This window comes from Elephantulus edwardii, unplaced genomic scaffold (assembly GCF_000299155.1).
Source record: "Elephantulus edwardii isolate Elephantulus edwardi_28Jun2011 unplaced genomic scaffold, EleEdw1.0 scaffold00133, whole genome shotgun sequence".
Taxonomy (NCBI): Eukaryota; Metazoa; Chordata; class Mammalia; order Macroscelidea; family Macroscelididae; genus Elephantulus; species Elephantulus edwardii.
The window spans coordinates 1,951,245-1,970,254 of NW_006399883.1; the positions used below are offsets into that span (position 1 = coordinate 1,951,245).

The 19,010-nt window shown below is 37.6% G+C and overlaps 2 protein-coding genes and 1 pseudogene across 2 annotated transcripts; 2 read left to right on the top strand and 1 right to left on the bottom strand.

Annotated features, from left to right (window-relative positions):
* Window positions 1–819: 819 nt before the first annotated feature.
* LOC102862053 (olfactory receptor 56-like) lies at window positions 820–1,746 on the top strand. The gene has a single exon (XM_006893991.1). The coding sequence runs from the start codon at window positions 820–822 to the stop codon at window positions 1,744–1,746; it is 927 nt and encodes a 308-aa protein (XP_006894053.1).
* A 724-nt stretch (window positions 1,747–2,470) lies between these two features.
* On the bottom strand, window positions 2,471–3,023 carry LOC102852407 (annotated as a pseudogene).
* A 14,856-nt stretch (window positions 3,024–17,879) lies between these two features.
* Window positions 17,880–18,806, top strand: LOC102862458 (olfactory receptor 2T27-like). The gene has a single exon (XM_006893992.1). It carries the CDS (start codon window positions 17,880–17,882, stop codon window positions 18,804–18,806), a length of 927 nt encoding a protein of 308 aa, XP_006894054.1.
* Window positions 18,807–19,010: the final 204 nt, after the last annotated feature.

Genomic DNA, 19,010 nt, shown 5'->3' on the forward strand with positions numbered 1-19,010 from the left:
TTCTCTAAAATTCTGAAAGAGTCAGATTTTGAAAGTTTTATTAAATTGGCTTAATTGAATGATGCTTCAATCTTTATTTTGTATGGGAGAGTTGGAACCAACCTATAGCTGATCCTCCAGAGGGTTGTTTTCAGAGGCAGTTAATCACATAGGAGCAGATTGCTCATGCTTCTCCCATGGAGCATCTGGTGGATTCAAATTTTTTTGCCTTCAGGATTATAGTGCAACTTCTTGCCATTAGGCCGCAAGAGCTCCCTGTTGTAAATAAGGTAAAGATCTTATTGCTTTGCTACACTTTCTTGTCAAGTCAGAACAAATTGATAGCGGAAACTCTGGTGAGTTTCTGAGGTTGGAGACCATGAATAACATAAGAGCAGAATGCCTATTATTCTTCCACAGACCTGCAAGGAAATTTGAGCAGCCAAAGACATGTGGCCTTTGAGTTCACAGTAGTTGTCAAAGAATTATTTAAACATATTTAATGTTCTATATACTATTTCTAGGGACCTTTGGTGGTCTAATGGATAAGGATGCATGCTGCCAACCCCAATAAAGGTGATTTGAATCCATCAGTTTCTCTTTGCGAGAAGGAAGGGCAATCTTCTTGTAATCAAAAGCCTCTGAATGCCCACTGGAGGGTCAGTTATGAGTCAGTTCTGACTCCATGGCCATGTATCAACAACAAACATCTACTATGTGCAAGACTAAGTCAGAAACGGGAGAGAGGGCACATTGGAAACTGAAAGTACCCATTTGAGTGACAGTGAATTAAAAAAAATTTTGTGAATTCTTTCTAGAGTCATACACTGGAAGGAGACAATGGACAGATGGAGCAATCAGACCACTGTAACGGACCTCATTCTACTGGGACTGTTCCACCACATCAAAGCACCCAAGATGCTCTTTACATTTATCTTTCTTGTGTTCCTTATAGCCCTTGTTGGTAATGCAATGATGATGATTCTTATTTGGTTGGATGCACGGCTTCATACTCCTATGTACTTCCTTCTGAGTCAACTTTCTTTCATGGACCTCTTATATAGCACTACTTTTGTTCCCAAGATAGCCATTGACTTCCTTTCTGGGAGAAACACTATCACTTTTATTGCCTGTGGAATTCAGATGTTCCTCTTCACGGCCTTAGTGGGAGCAGAGTGCCTTCTCCTGGCTGTCATGGCTTATGACCGCTATGTGGCTATATGCCATCCACTCCACTATTCAATTTTAATGCGACCTACAGTCTATGGTTTTTTGCTGATTGGAAGCTGGCTGGGAGCTCTGACCAATGCCTTGATCCATGTCATATATACACTTAATCTTCCCTACTGTACCTGCAGAGAAATAGATCATTTCTTTTGTGAGATCCCAGCTCTCCTGAAACTTGTTTGTGCTGACACGTCTCTCTATGAGAATACTCTTTTTGTCAGTTGTGCTGTGTTCCTTGTCATTCCAATATCAGCCATCTTAGTCTCCTATGGGAAAATTCTCTCCACTGTTTTGGGATTAGGATCAAATTCAGGGATGAAAAAGGCTTTAGCTACCTGTTCTTCCCATATGATTGTAGTGTCTCTTTTTTATGGAACAGCCATTATGAAGTACTTCCTGCCCAAATCTTATCACACTGCTGAGAAGGATGAAGTGCTTTCTATCTTCTATACTATCCTCACACCCATGCTTAACCCCCTTATCTATAGTCTTAGAAACAAAGAAGTAGCTAGCGCCCTGAGGAAAATTCTGAAAGGGTAAGCAGCTCTAAAGAACTAATGTTAAGAGTAGTCTCAGTTTCATAAGTTTATTATTATTGTAGAGAAAAATTATATACAGCAAATAAACTATTGCTTTCTTTGAACACCTCATGGCTAAAACACATAACTCTAATCGTTGACAGACTGCTAATAAGTCAGAGCACATCTTACACCCCTCGTCTGAGATTCATTCACGTGTATAGCAGAATGTATTGAGTCAGGAACACCAACTATTCCGAACTCAAAAATCATTAAAAATCGCAACTGCCATTTTGATTATACAAAAAAAGTGAAAATCTATGTAAGTATTCTACTGCTAGAAAGTTTTATAGCCTTGAAAGCTGGACAGTATGTCTCCATGATTTGGAATTGATTTGAGTGCAGGAATTTCGGTGGATTATATTTGTTTGGTTTTTATTTTTGTTTCTTGGTTTTGTTATTGTTATGCAATACTGAGTTCTCTTTCTTTCAAACCATTTTAGATGCCTTTGAGTTATTGTCATCCTCCATACAAGAGAAGGAACTCTATCTAAACCTATGACATTTTCACAATCTGTACTGAAATCTTTGCTCTTTACTAAATAGTGACAGAGGATTCAATCATTGAAATCCTTTGATTTATTTTTGTAATCACTCGTCCATATGTGTTGATTATGGATACAAGTGATTTTTTTTTTTTGTCAGGAAGACCCAATATGATTTTAATAACAAGGCAGCAGCTGGGATTAGTTCTTGTAGCCGCGGCTGGCTCTTCTGTTTTGCAAGCTCAAACTTCCGGCCCTTGGAGCAGACAGACCATAGGGTTTGGTGTGGTTGTGTGGGATGCCTGGCACCTTGCCGAAATGCCTGTGCACCTCTCGGCCCTTGCATGGCCCTGGCAGCAGCCCGGTGCTGCAGTCCTTGAGCGAGTCCGGAGGCCCTGGTCAAAGGTGAGGATCTTGCCTCCAGCCTTGAGGATGTGGCCCCGGGCCGAGCTGCTCATGCAAAGCAAGCACTGTCAGCTTGGACACCTCCTGAATCGACACGCCACCTGTTATGGTCACGACCACCACAGCTGTCTTGTTTTCTCAGTCAGAAAGCTTCATCTTTCGGATCATCGGAGAAAGGGACAGCGGCGGCCGGTTGGTGCTGCTCATGAACAGCCTCTTCAGCACAGCCGTTGGTCCGTGTGACCAGGAACCTGTAAAGCTTGACCAACAGCTGGGGATAGATGTCCTGGCTCTGGGGCTCTTTGCGCTGGACCTTTCTGTCCTTGTTGTGGTGGATGTCAACTCCCATGATGGCGCCTCCTGCTCAACCAGGTCCGGAAAGACAAGTGAAATTCTTGACAAATTCAGGCTTTTCTCCACTTATCATGCAGAGTTGTGAAGAATTCTGTTTAGTTAGTGTTGTGGTACGATTCATGCTGAAGGATATATCCTTTGAACTTCTTCAATGAGTACTTCAAGTCCTCTTCATTTTCAGCAAAAAAAAAAAAAGCCTGTCATTTGCATATTACTCATTGCACATTAAATAACCTTCAAACATGATTCCACATTCTTCTTTTATATGACAGCCACTCAGGGTGTTTGCATAGCACAAAAACTTGATGCATACCTTCCTTATTTTTAAAATATGCACTATTTTGTACTGTTAAAAAAATCCTATGTCTTTGTGCAGATTTTACGTGTGCAAAATAAAGTGCTCCAAAATCATTATTTTTCTCAATATTATCCAAAAATTGTACAACAAAACTCAATTCATTGCTGTCGAGACAGAACAGATTTAAGCTCAACGTCTAGTGGGTTTTTTGAGGCTAAAAATTGCACATGGGGAAATTGCCATCTTAGTCCTGAAGAAGACTTGGTGGAGTCAGACTACCTACTTCTATGTTTGCAGCACAACTCTTTACCTACTATTTATTATTAGAGCACCATTTATTGTTGTTGTTATTGTTATGTGCCGTCAAGTCGCCTGCAACTCATAGCAACCCTATGTACAACAGCTCTAAACCTTATTCTATCCCTTGCCAGTCTTAATGTCTCTGACACAACTACCCCGATTACCCCAGTCATGAATCAATCCACCTCACTGAGGGTCTTCCTCTTCTGAGCTGTCCCTCCACCCTCCCGAGTATAACATTCCTCTCCAAGGACTGATCCGGCCTTGCAACATGCCCAAAGTATGGTAGATGAAGCTTCAGAATCCTTGCCTCCAGGGAGCCGCCTGATTTAACCCTCTCCAGGATGAACTTGTTTGTTCTCTTAGCAGTTCATGGTATATTCAATACTCTTCTCTAGCACTACAGCTCAAATGCATCAACTCTTCTTCTATCATCCCTAGTCATTGTCCAGCTCTCTGATGCATAGCAAGTAACTGCAAAGACCAAGGTCTGTATCAGGCATACCTTAGTCTCCAGCTAACATCATTGCTCTTCAGTACTTTAAAGACGTCTCTGACAGCAGGCTTTGCAATGCAATTAATCTTTTAATTTCCTTGCTGCTGGTACCAAAAGTGTTGATTATAGAATCAAGTGTACCCAAGCTGTCAACAATCTCAATATCTTCACCATCTATCATGATATTTCCAATCATGCAAGTGAGAGAAACTTTGTTTTCTTGAAGTTTAGCTTCAACTGCTCTTGAAGGGGGCACTCCTTGACCCTCTGCAGCAAGAGCTTCAGGTCCTCCTCAGTTTCAGCAAGCAGGATTGTGTCACCTGCATAACACAGATTGTTGGTGAGTCTACCTTCAATCCTCATGTGACACTTCTCACGGAACCCAGCCTCCCAGATAATCTGTTCCGCATAGAGATTGAAAAGATATGGAGATAGGACACATCCTTGATGCACACCCTTCCCAATTTTGAACCATGCGGTGTTTCCTTGCTCTGTTCTGATGACTGCCTCCTGGACCAAGTATAGGTTTCACGTAAGCACAGGCAAGGGTTCTGGGATTCCCATTCTTCTCAGAGTCAGCCACAGTCTGTTGTGATCCACACAGTCAAATGCCTTTGCATAGTCAATGAAACAGAGACAGACATTCCTCTTGTATTCTCTGCTTTCAGCCAAGATCCATCTTACATTAGTTATTATATCCCTAGTGCCATGTCCTCTTCTAAATCCAGCCTGCACTTCAGGCACTTATGTTGTTTCCAACTCCTTTATTGTGAACAAAGCTACAGTAAACATGGGTGTGCATATATATGCTTGGGTGGTGATTATGATTTCTTTAGGGTACATTCCCAGAAGTGGAATTGCTGGGTCAAATGGTATTTCTATTTGCAACTTTTTGAGAAAGTGTCGTACTGCCTTCCATAGTGGTTGCATCATTTTACACTCCCACCAACAGTGAATAAGGGTTCCAGTTTCTCCACAACTTGTTTGCTGCTCTGTTGAACTTTGCTATTATGTGCAATTACAAAAGTGTACAAATAAATTATTGATGTATATTTCATATTGAAAATACTGGCATGTATTTCTGTACATCTGTGTTTATACATATGTGTGTTTGATTGGGATGATATTCAATTAATAGTTTTTTACATAGGTTGTTAATATATTTCTCCTCATACTAGTCCCTTTTTTTTTCTTTCTTAATTTGAGGATTCAACAAAGAAAAGGAAAACTACAATTTATAGTTCAATTCATACTATCAATTGTACTACTTATAAAATTCAAATTCCTATCTTCATACTATGAAATATTTATATTGTTACATTCCAAGAAATTTGCATTTATTTGCTTTAAACACACAAAGCATAATCACATACATGACATTGAAAAATTAGTGCGTTTATTGATCACCATACTGTGTGCCAAGAAGGGTTTCATGTGATTTTGTTTGGTTAATAACTATATAAAAATATGAGTTTTCAAGATAGTCATCTGGAGCTGAAGAGTGATCAACATTTTTCTTAACTTGCTATGGATCAAACAATTTTAAAAATTAAAGAACTCATAGGATAATGGAGTAATTGTGATGCAATCTATCTAAGGAAAGAGAAAGGCATACAGAAGACATTTTTCCTGAGGATTTTTTTTGGTAAGATTGTAACTTTGCTTGCGTCTTCATAGTAGAGACTTCTATGGACTATTTAATGCCTATTTGAGGTCCTTATACCAAGGGAAGATAAACAGATAAATTTCTATGAATATTTCTATTGACAATATTTTCTTTTACAGACTTGAATTTTGAATGATGCTGTTGTTGTTTGTTGTTATGTGCCATCAAGTTGCTTGCAACTCATTGCGACCCTATATGCAATAGCTCTGAAAACTGTTTTATCCTGTGCCATGCTTCCCTGTCTCTGACACATATACCCTCATTAGCTCAGTCACTGAATCAATCCATCTCATCCATGGGCTTCCTCTCTTGCTCTGTCTCCCCACCCTCCAAAGCATAATGTCCCTCTCCAAGGACTGGTCCCTCCTTGCAACATACCCACATTATGTCAGATGAAGCCTCAAAGTTCTTGCCTCTAAGGAGCAACTGGTTTTCACCCTCTCTCAGGATGAATCTGTTTGTTCTCCTAGCAGTCCATGATATATTTAAGAAAATAAAAAGACAAAAAACAATTAGAATTCTATCTTTGGGAAAATTTCTGCAAATAAAATTAATATTTAATATTAAAACTCTTGCATCAATGTTTGATGTTATTGTTATGTTGTTATGTGCTGTTGAGTCACCTGTGACTCATAGCCACCCTATCTACAAAATCTCTGAAGCCTGCCCTTAACCTCATTGACTTCAACACATCTATCCCCATCACCTCAATTACCGTACCAATCCATGTTACCTGAGGTCTTCCTCTCCTGCCCTGTGTCCCTCTAACCTTTCAAGCATGATGTCCTTCACCAAGGACCGATACTTCCTGGCCATGTGCCAAGTATGTCATACAGAGCTTCAAAATCCTGGTCTCCAAGGGGAAACTTGGTTTCACCATCTCCAGGAAGGACAGACTTATTTGTTTTCTTTGTGGTCCATAGTATGTTCAAGACAATTCTCTAGCACTACAACTCAAAGGCATCCATTGTTTTTCTCTCATCCTTAGTCATTGGTAGGAAAATTTAATTGCGTTTCACTGTCAATAACAAAGAGAATACAGAGCAGGAGCTAAGAAAAACAACACCCTTCACAATAGCTAATCACAAGATTAAATAATTTGTAGTCAATCTAACCAGAAGCACAAAGGATCTGTTCAAAGAAATTCACAAAACATTACTGCAAGAAATAAAAAGAGACCTGGAAGTGGAAGAATATCTCTTGCTCATGGATAAGAAGACTCAATATTGTGAAAATGGCAATACTACCAAAGGCAATTTACATTTTCAATGCAATCCCAATACAAATACCAATCCCATTCTTCAACAAGATGGGAAAGGCAATCTCCAGTTTCTTCTGGAATGGAAAGAAGCCTCGAATAAGCAAACCACTCCTTAAAAATAGAAGAAAGGTAGGAGGTATATCACTCCGTGATTTCAAATCCTACTACACTGTCGTGGTGGTAAAGACAGCATGGTACTGGTACAAAGACAGACACATAGATCAATGGAATAGAATTGAGAACCCAGAAATCAGCCCATCTACCTATTACCAACTGATTTTGACAAGGAGATGAAATCAACGAACTGGGGAAACGACAGCCTTTTAAACAAATGGTGTTGGCAAAATTGGAAAACTATCTGCAGAAGACTCAAGTAAGATCCACACCTCACTACATACACAAAAACCAACTCTAGGTGGATCATGGACCTAGGACTAAAACCAAGGACTATAAACTTCATTAGAGAAAAGCTTGGAAGAACTCTAGAAGTCCTAATCCACAACATAAACAGTCTTCAGAGCATCCTGAAAAATCTAGATCCAGGAGAAAATAAAATAGATGAATGGGACCTTCTAAGAATCAAATCTCTATGCACATCCAAAAACTTCTCCAACAGGGCAAAAAGGGAAACCACAGACTGGGAAAAAGTATTTAGTAATGACATATCAAATAAGGGAGTTATATCTAGAATTTATAAAATACATGAGCAACACAACAAGACAAAGGTAAATAATCCAATTGAAAACTGGGCACAGGATATGAACAGACACTTCATCAAGGAAGACATTCAGATGGCCAAGAAGCACATGAAGAAATGTTCAAAATCCCTAGCTCTAAGAGAGATGCAACTCAAAACAACTATGAGATATCATCTCATCTCAGTAAGAATTGCAAAATTTAACAGAGTAGCAAACAACAAATGCTGGCGAGGTTAAGGAGAAACTGGAACGCTTATTCACTGTTGGTGGGAGTGTAACATGGTGCAACCACTATGGAAGACTGTAAGGCGCTTTCTCAAAAAGTTGAAAATAGAAATACCATTTGACCCAGCAATTCCTCTACTGGGAATATACCCTAAAGATAATATAACTGTCAGGCAGATATATGCACACCCATGTTTATTGTGGTTTTTTCCACAATAGAAAGGAGTTGGAAACAACTTGTGTCCATCAACAAACGAATGGATAGAGAAGCTGTGGTATATTCAGACAACGGAATACTATGCTTCATTAAAAAACAAGGAACTCGCGCAATATTATTAAAAATGAGTGACTCTGGAGGGCATTATGCTGAGTGAAATATCTCAGTCACAAAAGGACAAATACTGCATAGTGCCACTGTTGTAGAATGGGACTGACATAAGGATGGGGGTGAGACTGAGAAAGATGGGATAAATTATGCATACTCATTGAGGCAGATGAAGGAGAGAACTGTTTAAAAGAGACGATTGAGCATTATGGTGATGACAACAGTCCAGAATGAAGGCCTCAGAGTGGAGTGTACTAGGTTGGGCGATGGGGGATTGTATACTAATGAAAAGTGAACTGGAGAGGGGAAGGAGTGGGCAGGGAGAAAAATGCACAAGTGAATTAATGAAAATCCGAATTCTCTGTAAATGTTCATTACAATTAATAAAAAAAATTTTAAAAAAGCAATGTTTTCTTACGTGAAGTGGTACCTTATCAATATAATTTAAAATTGCTTTACATGATTAAAGCTTAAATAAATGCTCATTGATATCTATTCTTGAGTTATAAATATCAATGAAACTGGGTGATTTTTTAAAATATTATTAATTTTAGTCTTCCTTCCTCTCCAATCATGAGAAAAAATACTCTCAATGAAGAGAATGAGTGCAACAACATGCTTAAAACTAATAGATTTTGAAAATAAAGCAGGGTGGTTGAAATTTGACAGCACCTAAAAATATAAAAACATAAAAACACAGAAAATGGTGAATAAATATAAAAATTATAAAGTTATAAAGAGATTTACATATACGCATATATAAATGTGTGTGAAAAAGAACACTGATATTCAATCAATATTTGTGCACATAGAATTCATTAAAGAAAAGGTATGCCTATTATTCTTTAATTTGAGAAAAGTTCTTGTTTATAATAAATTACCCTCCTTACCCAACAACAAAAAAAATGTATCTTTTAGTTGCGATCTATCTATACTTGCCTAGGAAAATGTCTTTTCACCATGACTTACAGCCTTGGAATTCCAATGAAGGATCACTGTGATTTGGAAATGACTTAACCGTAGTACGTTTGAGTTAACTATAAGAGAAAACTACACATTATAGTTCAATTCATACTACCAAGTGTTCTTATTTTTTGTATTTTTAAATAGGTTAGTTTGTATGCAATATTTGAATACATTATTTTCCAGAGCAGATTCTTCCAATTCCCCCCTCCATCAAATTGTACAACGCCATGATCAGTCCCCCACTTTTCCCCACACATCTTTATCCCTCCGCTTCCACCTCCCCCTACCTTGGATACTCATACTCATTCTACAATAACGGTTTCATAAAAATTGTCCTTTTAGAACTGAGTTCGTTCACTCAGCATAATGTTCTCTAGTCTCTCCCAAGTTAAGTAATAATTTACAAAAACATTGCTCCTATGTGCTGCATTGTATTCCATTGTGTGAGTGTACAATAATTTCTCAGTCTATTTAATTGACGTGGGACATCTAAAACGAAATCTCTTTTCCCTTTAGTACCTGACATGCATCCCAGGAAATTTATACTCATGAATTCACTTTAAACTCATAAAATACAGTTGCATACAGTGCTCTTCTCAAAAAGCTAATGTGTTTCTTGATCATTTCCTATGTGTCATACAGTTTCAAGTCCTTTAGTATGGCTAAAACTCTAAAGAGGACTCCAAATTTTAGAGATTTTATAAAAAACAAAGAAATAAAAGTAACATATGTGAGACCATAAAAAATGACTGGTTGTTACATTTTGTAGAGTTGGAACTCGCTCATGGCTGACCCTCCAGTCTGATCATGAAGAAAACTGTTGTGCCAATAACCTAAGTGAACATTCTCAACTGGGATGTAATCACAGTGATACTGAAGGATGGAGGAGCCAAACATAATAGACTACGTTCAGAATAATAGTAAATAGTTGCCCAAGTTTAAGAAACTAGTAAACAGTTGCCTAAGTTTATGACAGTAGTAAAAGTGGCATATGTCCTTTAACTTAATTGATCAGTTTTGTGTGAAATTGTTATGTATGAAACTAATAATTTGTGCTTATATCACCCTGATATGAAAAAAGTAAATGGAGAAATTACTTGAAAAATGCATAATCAACAAGGGAACCTGATTACACTTAAAACATCAATCACAGGGCATCTGACAACCATCACAGAAAGAGACAGGGAAGAAACAACCATATAAAAACCATTGAACATTTCCCTCCCCCAAGTCATTCTCACATTTCATCTCCTTTAAATATCCACTTGATTACCCCCTTAAAAAGCCTGGCTTGTTTCTGGGATGTCAGAGATTTCTCTTCAAGGCATCCATACTGCTCTTTTACTTTTCTGTCTTTTTTTAAAAAATTTTCTTAGATTGATGGTATTTGGTTAAAGTACATCTAAAAGATTCAATCCTTTTTTGCTGCTACTCAATTGACTCCTAGTGACAGGGAGTCAAACATAGTTTTTTGCCCAGTTATAATAGCTTTTCAAGATAGAGTTAGTTGGAATTGTTGAAAATTGATCTTTTTATTTCCAAAGGAACAGAATTGTTTAAAAAAATGGGACCATTTTAAGGATGTTAAGTAATAGGGCTATGTTGTTATTGTTATGTGCCATTGAGTCACATGTGACTCATAATGACCCTATGTACAACAGCCATAAACCCTGATCTATCCTGTGCCAATCTCACTGTCTCCAACACACCTATCCCAATTACCTCAATCACTGAATCAATCCACCTCATAGAGGCTCTTCCTCTCCTGCGCTGTCCCTCCACCCACCTAAGCATGATGTCCTTCTCCAAGGACTGGTCCCTCCTTGTAACATGTCCAAAGTATGTCAGATGAAGCTTCAGAATCCTTGCCTCCAAGGAGCAACCTGGTTTAACCCTCTCCAGGGTTCATTTTCTTAGCAGTCCATGGTATATTAAATGCTCTTCACTAACACCACAGCTCAAAGGCGTCAATTCTCCTTCTATCATTTCTAGTCATTGTTCAGCTCTCTGATGCAAAGCAAGTAATGGCAAAGACCATGGCCTATATCAGGCACTTTTACAATAATGGTCTTATGCAGTACTTGTCCTTATGAGAGTGTGTTATTTCACTCAGTATAATGCTTTCCAGCCTCTCCCAAGTTATATAGTATTTTTTTTAAATAGTTGCCCCTGAGTGCTGCACAGTATTCTATTGCGTGAATGTACCACAGTTTTTCAATCCATTTGGTTGTGATTGGACATTTGTACTTTTTCCATCTTCTTGAAATGATGTCTACTGCTGCTATGAACATTGGACGGAGGGCTAAAGATGTATAGGGGAAAAACCCCAGGGCTACACAATCTGGTGGTGAAATGGGGGAAATAAATAGGAAGGATCTGGTGAAAAGGTAGAGTAATGATGGGCAAGATTCAATTGTTATTAGTTTTATAAAACATCATGCATGAGAATGATTGTATGAAACAAAATGTGAATAAAGAATAGTGTGAAACACAAAGTATATTAAGGTTTTTTGCAAGCAAACCAATAAAAAGAAAATAATTAGGCTATAGTCTGCCTAAGGGAACAAATGAAAACACAGAAGACTTACTCTCTGAGGATAGGTAAGTAGAATTATAAAGTAACCTGAATCTACATAGTAGAAACTTCTGAGGGCTATTTAACCTTCTTAGTTCATTGATTATGACACTAAAGGAAGATTAATTTCTCTCAATGTTTCTATTTGCAATGCTTCTTTCATAGGTATAGATACAGTGCCATTTTTAGGAAAATAGGGAATTCTAAAGTAATGTATTTCTGAGAATAAAATAGAATTTTTAAAACCCTTTATAGCTGCATTACTACCCAAAATATTAATTGTGTTTCAACCTCTCTGATGATTGAGACAATGTTCTGTTTCGGTGAGTAGTCTACTTATTCATAATTTTCAAGCTTGATTTGTCACACAACTGAAAGTAATGTTACAGAATAATTTATCGTAATTTTTGAGTCAGTTTAAATGGACGTGGAACTGAGTAATGTTCCATATCCTAGTTTAGATATTTAGCACATATATTTGATACCATATAAGATTCAGATATTTTTCAGGAACAAGAGGCAAAAATTGTAGATAATTTTTTACTTACAAAAATATCTCAAAAACAATCACTGAATATTTATTAACAGGAGAATTTGAATATCTTCATCCCTCTGTAGTTGAGTTGTATTCATGTTCAAAATAGTTTTTTCAAAGCTATTTGAGTGAGAATATTTACTGTAATAAAATAGTAACATAACAATTTAAGAAATACATTAAAGAATGTAAAGAAATGTGATTTAACATATGAAACACATACTTCACATAAGACATTAAAATATACAAGGTCTATTATTTTTATTAATGTTAATGAATATTTACAGAGATTTTGGATTTCCATTCATTCATTGTTGCACTTTTCTCCCCGCCTCCCCCTCCCCCAGTTCACTCTTCTCTTTGAAAAGTAAAAGAAAAATTCGTTCATTGGTATACAATCCCCCCGCACCCCCCATCCCCACTCCGAGTATACTCCACTCTACAACCTTCATTCGGGACTCTTTTGATAATCATAATACCCTATAATATGGGGTAAGAATGAGAAAAACTGGATAAATTACGTATACTGCATTGAAACAGATGAGGGAGAGAACAGTTTTAAAAGGTCTATTTTTATTAAGGTTGATTTATATGTACTTTGAGTCCTTGTTGTTAATGTTGTTATGTGCCATCGAGTTGCCTGTGATTCAAAATGACCCTATGTACAACAGCTCTGAAGCCTGTCCTGTCCTGAGCCAATCTCACTCACTCCAACATACCCACTCTCATTGCCCTAGTTATTATATCAATTCACTCATCCATGGTCTTCCTTTCCGGTGCTGTCCCTCCACCCTTTGAGGACGATGTAGTTCTCCAAGAATCAGTCTTTCCCGGCCAACTGCCCAAAGTATGTCAGACGAAGCTTCAATATCCTAGCCTCCAAGGAGAAACAAGTCTCCAAGACAGACCTATTTGTTTTCTTGGCAGTCCATGGTGTGTTCAAGACTTTTCCTCAGCCCCACAACTTAATGGCATTGATTCTTCTTCTGTCATCCTTAGTCAATGTCCAGCTCTCTAATGATAGCAAGTAATTGTGAAGTCCCCTTAGATTCCTATAAAAAATACAGCTTGTAGGAGGAAGAACATCACGTGGGGTGATTTAAGATATAGAAAGCTTTTTTTAATAATAACTTATAATAATTATTAGTAATGTTATTACTACTACTAATCAAAAGTATTACTAATATTTTATTTTGAAATTACTATTTTGTCTATAAAGGAAAGAGTAGGCTTCCCTGAAAAAGATAGCCCAACAATGTGAAACCTAGGAAGTTCTGATAAGAAGCTGTGCTGTAATCCCAAAGATATGCAGTCCAAAACCACCAGCTGCTCCATGGGAAAAAGATTGTCAATCTCCTCCCGTGTCATTAAACTGCTTCTGAAAACCCTTCCGAGGCTCAGATGTGGGTCAGTTCCAACTGACTAGTACACAACAATAATAATGCAAACTCTTCACTTTATACTCTCTAGGATGTATTTTATTGGTATGTGACACTAGTTTAGAAGAAATTATTTATTTACATTATTTATTTAATATATATTCTCCTACTCATTGATGACTTTATATTTAGTCAAAATGTAATTAATTAATCATCAACAAATGAAAGACTTTATGGAATTGAATGTTTGGCCTTTTTTCGTTAAGAGCAGAACTAGATTGCAAACGGTAGAAAGATTATAAATTTTATAATTTAAAGATGATAGCATTAGAAAGTCCATGGGACAGTTATACGCAGTTCTAATCTATCCTGTCTCTGAGTTATATCAACAGCTGTGAGTTTTAGGAATGACTTTGTTATTCTGCCTTTCTCAAATAACTGTTCTTACTATTTCCCTCAATTTGGGGGGGCACTGAGCCAATCTTGATAAATAGTATTACAAAAACACAATAAATAAAGAACATATGCCAAAGTTTAAGACAAGATTGTTTTTAATTTAATTAACTTGTTTGAAGAACATGCTTCAACATATTCAAAATGTTTTTTTTAAATATATAGACAGAAAGATATACAGTGATATTAATGAGAGCTGGATGGAACTCCTTAGATAGAATGTGGTATTACCATTTTTCTTTCTATCTCTTTTAGTGGAAACTATTAGAATTGTCTTTCCCTGACCAGTGTCTACCTTATATAGATATTGCTTTTACATATTTTACAGGAAAGATACACTGGTATGTGTTACTTAACAGCTATGATCTACCATGAAATATGATTCTGTGAAATAGGAAGTTATATGATTTGAATGTTGTATTAAAACTGTCTAAAAGAGGAGAAAACAGGAAATAGGGAAACAGGATCATGAACATCTCTCTGCAAGGGCCAAATGAAATGAGAACAGCACAGCCCTCACTGCCTTAGAGTAGAAGACAGATAATAAAGAGCCCATGATCCAGCACCGTGGTTGCCTCTACAGCCACATCAAGAACTAGAGGTACTTTTATTCATTGATGACTCGCAAACTCATAGTTATGATACCAAAATGATGGGCGGTTTTTTAGAGAAGGAAGTTGGCAAATGGAGGAGGCAAAGAATGTCACCCAACGTAAACCCAAGTTTTAGCCAAGCAGTCTCAAGGCACAATTCCTCAATCAGTCCAAGCTCCAGTTTGAGTTCAGCAGTTAAATCCAAATCATGCAGCAAAGTTTGCCAAAGCTTCTCCCTTAAAAATCCAACTAAAATAGCCAAATCTTTAACTGTTACCAGCACAAATGAAAGAAACCTCAGGTCATACCTTACCACTGTTTGTCCACAACAATGCCATAGTCTCTCCACCATCAGGGTCTCACACTCACCAGGATCTTGCCACCACAAGCCATGCTCATCGTAATTCTTGCTACAACAAGCAGAACTTACCTCAAATCTTTCATGATTGAGTCAAGTCTTGCTGACAAGTGTGAGGAAGCATTCTTTCTCTTATCCTGGTTGATTCTTTCTCTTATCCCACAGCTGATTCTGATTTGCAAAACCATGCTGACTTGAATATCATGTGTCTGAGTTAAGGTAGCTGTAGACCAGAGGCTAACTGGCTAAAAAAATCCAACTTTATTCTACCACCACAGCCTACTCTCTGGCTTTTCTTAGCCACTATTTCTCATTGTTTAAAAGATCAACCTTTTCCTCACCATCATCTATATGTAGGGAAATATGTATGCGAGCTACTTCATTCCTTAATCCCCCCATTTCAGACAGGCAATTTTAATTTTTCCAGTCTTATCAAGCCAGCACCCTAAGGAAACAAAAATTTCTTTTTCTCTGAAGAATCATGCATTACAATTGAATCTGCATCTATAAACAAGAGTCTAGTCCAGAGTAAGTTATCAGGTCACTGCAATTAACAATAGCTTTCAAGGTGAAATATCTTCTCTTCATCTGTTTGGGTTAGGGTCAATACACCCTCAGCTATCTAGCCTCAGTGGCTAGATTCAAATGGGGATCAGTCAAAACTCAGGAAACATCAAATTAAACATCAAATTAAAGCTTTAGGGAGCTTTTTATTATCAATTTAAGAGTCACTGCTGAAGTTGTTGCTGTTAGAATTAACCATAAAAGCTGAAGAATTGTGTAGCAATCAGTGATGGCAGATTGTTGGATGAAGGCAAGAGTAAAGAGGCATCTTGTCTTTCTCACTATTCTATCCATCTAAGCAGCAGGGTTGCCTCAAAGTTCTAAGACCTACCACTACTGTCTTGCCCACAAGACATGAATCAAGAGTTAATCAAAGGTTATATACTCTCTACTTCACTTTTTTGGTGACTTGTCCGTGTCTCATTTTCCAAAAGTTTAGTGTTAGGGTCTCTAATGGGAAAATCTCACCAAAATACGGAAAAGCAACGATATCAATCTGGAGACTAAGGTGTGCCTGATACAGGCCATAGTTTTTGCAATTACTTACTGTGAATTGGAAACCTGGACAATAACTAGGGATGATAGAAAAGTTGATGCCTTTGAGCTGTGGTGCTGGAGAAGAGTGTTGAATATACCATGGATTGCTAGAACAAGCAGGATTGTCCTAGACAGTGAGACCAGGCTGCTCCTTGGAGGAAAGGTTTCTGAAGCTTTGTCTGACACACTTTGGGCAAGTTGCAAGGCTGGACCTGTTCTTAGAGAGAGACATCATGCTTGGGATGGTAAAAGGACAGGGGAGGAGGGGCAATCTGTCATCGAGATCTATTGATTCAGTGATTGGGGCAATAGGGGCGGGTGTGTTAGAGACAATAAGATTGGCACAGGACAGAGCAGGGTTTAGGATTGTTGTACATAGGGTAGTTAGAAGTCACAGGCAACTCGATGGCACATAACAACGACAAGAACAACAACTTTGGGAAAATCCGCTGTCAGGGACCTCTCTAGAGCACTGAAGAGCAATGATGTCAATCTAGAGACCAAGGTGTACCTGATCTAGGCCATGATCTTCCCAATTACTTGCTATGCATCAGAAAGCTGGATGACTTAGGGTGATAGAAGAAGAAATGATGCTTTGAAAAGAGTATTAACTATATCATGAACTACCAGAGAGCAAAGAGGGTGAAACTAGGCTGTTCCTTGGATGCAAGGATTTTGAAGTTTCATCTGACATAATTTGGGCTTATTGAAAGGAAGAACCAGTCCTTGAAGAGGGACATTAAACTTGGAAGGATGGAGAGGCAGCACATGAGAGGAAAACCCTGAATGAGATAGATTGACTCAGTTATTGAGACAGTGTAGGTAGGTTAAGGTTGTCTCAGGATAGAACAGGCTTCAGACTGTTGTAAATAAGATTGCTATGACTTGATGGCGCATATCAATGACAATAGCAACAACATTCATAATAAACAACTCATTATAGTGCCTTTAAAGTTGACTGAAACTGACCCTTTCTAGAGTTTCCAAACTAAGATGCCACATGAAAGGAGATTGTCTGTCTTCCTCTAGTTGAGTAGTTGAGAGAGTTTAAAGAGATAGAATATCTATAGAATAGAGAATCTAGTTAGAGGCTGAAGTACCACCTTCGTGCTAGCAGTACAACTCCCTATGGTCAAGGCCACATGAGATCTCTTAAAGCTTAAAAGTAAAAATATAAAGCAAAGAAGACTATTTTATCATGAAAAGATTAAAATTTTATAAAGTTAGTGCAACCACATATATGTTAGCCAGACAGAAATCATACCTGATATGTATGGTATGTGTATATGTGTAAATAAGGAATTTATAGATATTAACAATTTTAAACACAATCTATTTACTAAAAATATAAACATTTCAAAGAACTTAAATGTATTTACTTAACAAATGACATTGTTATATTTCAGATTTTAAAAAACCAACTTTAATTAATAATGTAGTGATATTATAGTAGGAATAACGCGTATTGTGTTGTCAAGTCATGTAAATACTTGATTATATTTGAAAACCTATGTAATATTTCAAAGCAAAGGAAGAAAAGATATATTAAAAACTAAGGATAGGCCTATTTGGATGATGGTGGCTAAAATTTTTATATATTCAATCCAGGGTAACAGGCAAGAATGGGCAGTTGGAGAAATCAGACAATTGGAACAGATTTTATTCTACTAGGACTATTTTTCCATATACAAGTCCCCAAGCTTCTCTTCACATTCATCTTCCTGGTGTTCCTCATGGCTCTTGCTGGAAATGTTGTGATGATGATGCTCATTTGGTTGGATGCACGACTTCACACTCCCATGTACTTCCTTCTAAGCCAACTATCTTTCATGGACCTCTTGTATACCTCCACTTTTGTCCCCAAGATAGCTGTTGACTTCTTATCTGGAAGAAACACCATTTCTTTTATTAACTGTGGAATTCAACTGTTCCTCTTCACGGCCCTCGTCGGAGCAGAGTGCCTTCTCTTGGTAGTCATGGCTTACGACCGCTATGTGGCAATATGCCATCCACTTCGCTACACAATTCTCATGCGCCCTGCAGTCTATGGACTCATGGTGATTGGAACCTGGCTGGGATCGCTACTCAATGGCTTGGTCCATGCAATATATATTCTGAATCTTCCCTACTGTGCTTCCAGGGAAATACATCATTTCTTTTGTGAGAATGTAGCTCTCCTAAAGCTTGCTTGTGCAGACACATCTCACTATGAAAATGGTCTTTTTTTCAGTGGTGTTGTGTTCCTCCTCATTCCAATATCAGTCATCATGGTCTCCTATGGAAAAATTCTCTCAACTGTTTTGGTATTAGGTTCAAATTCAGGGGTGAAAAAGGCTCTGGCTACTTGTTCTTCCCATATGATTGTGGTGTGTCTTTTCTTTGGAACAGCCATCATGAAGTATGTTCTTCCCAAAGCCTATCATACAGCTGAGCAGGATGAAGTTCTTTCCGTCTTCTACACTCTCCTCACTCCCATGCTTAATCCCCTTATTTATAGTCTTCGGAACAAAGATGTGGCTAATGCCCTAAAGAAAGTACTTGGAAGGTGAACCACCTTAATGAACTAGTTTCTAACTATTGAGAACAAAACATGAATGACATAAATGTATGACTGTACCATAGATACACAATAAACAGCAAGTAAAGTAATAATTTTTGTATGTACCTGGTAACAAAAATTTTACCCTATTAAGTTGAAAGCTAATGTGTCAAAGTAATCCTTCTAAATGAGAGACATCCTCATCTCAGGTACA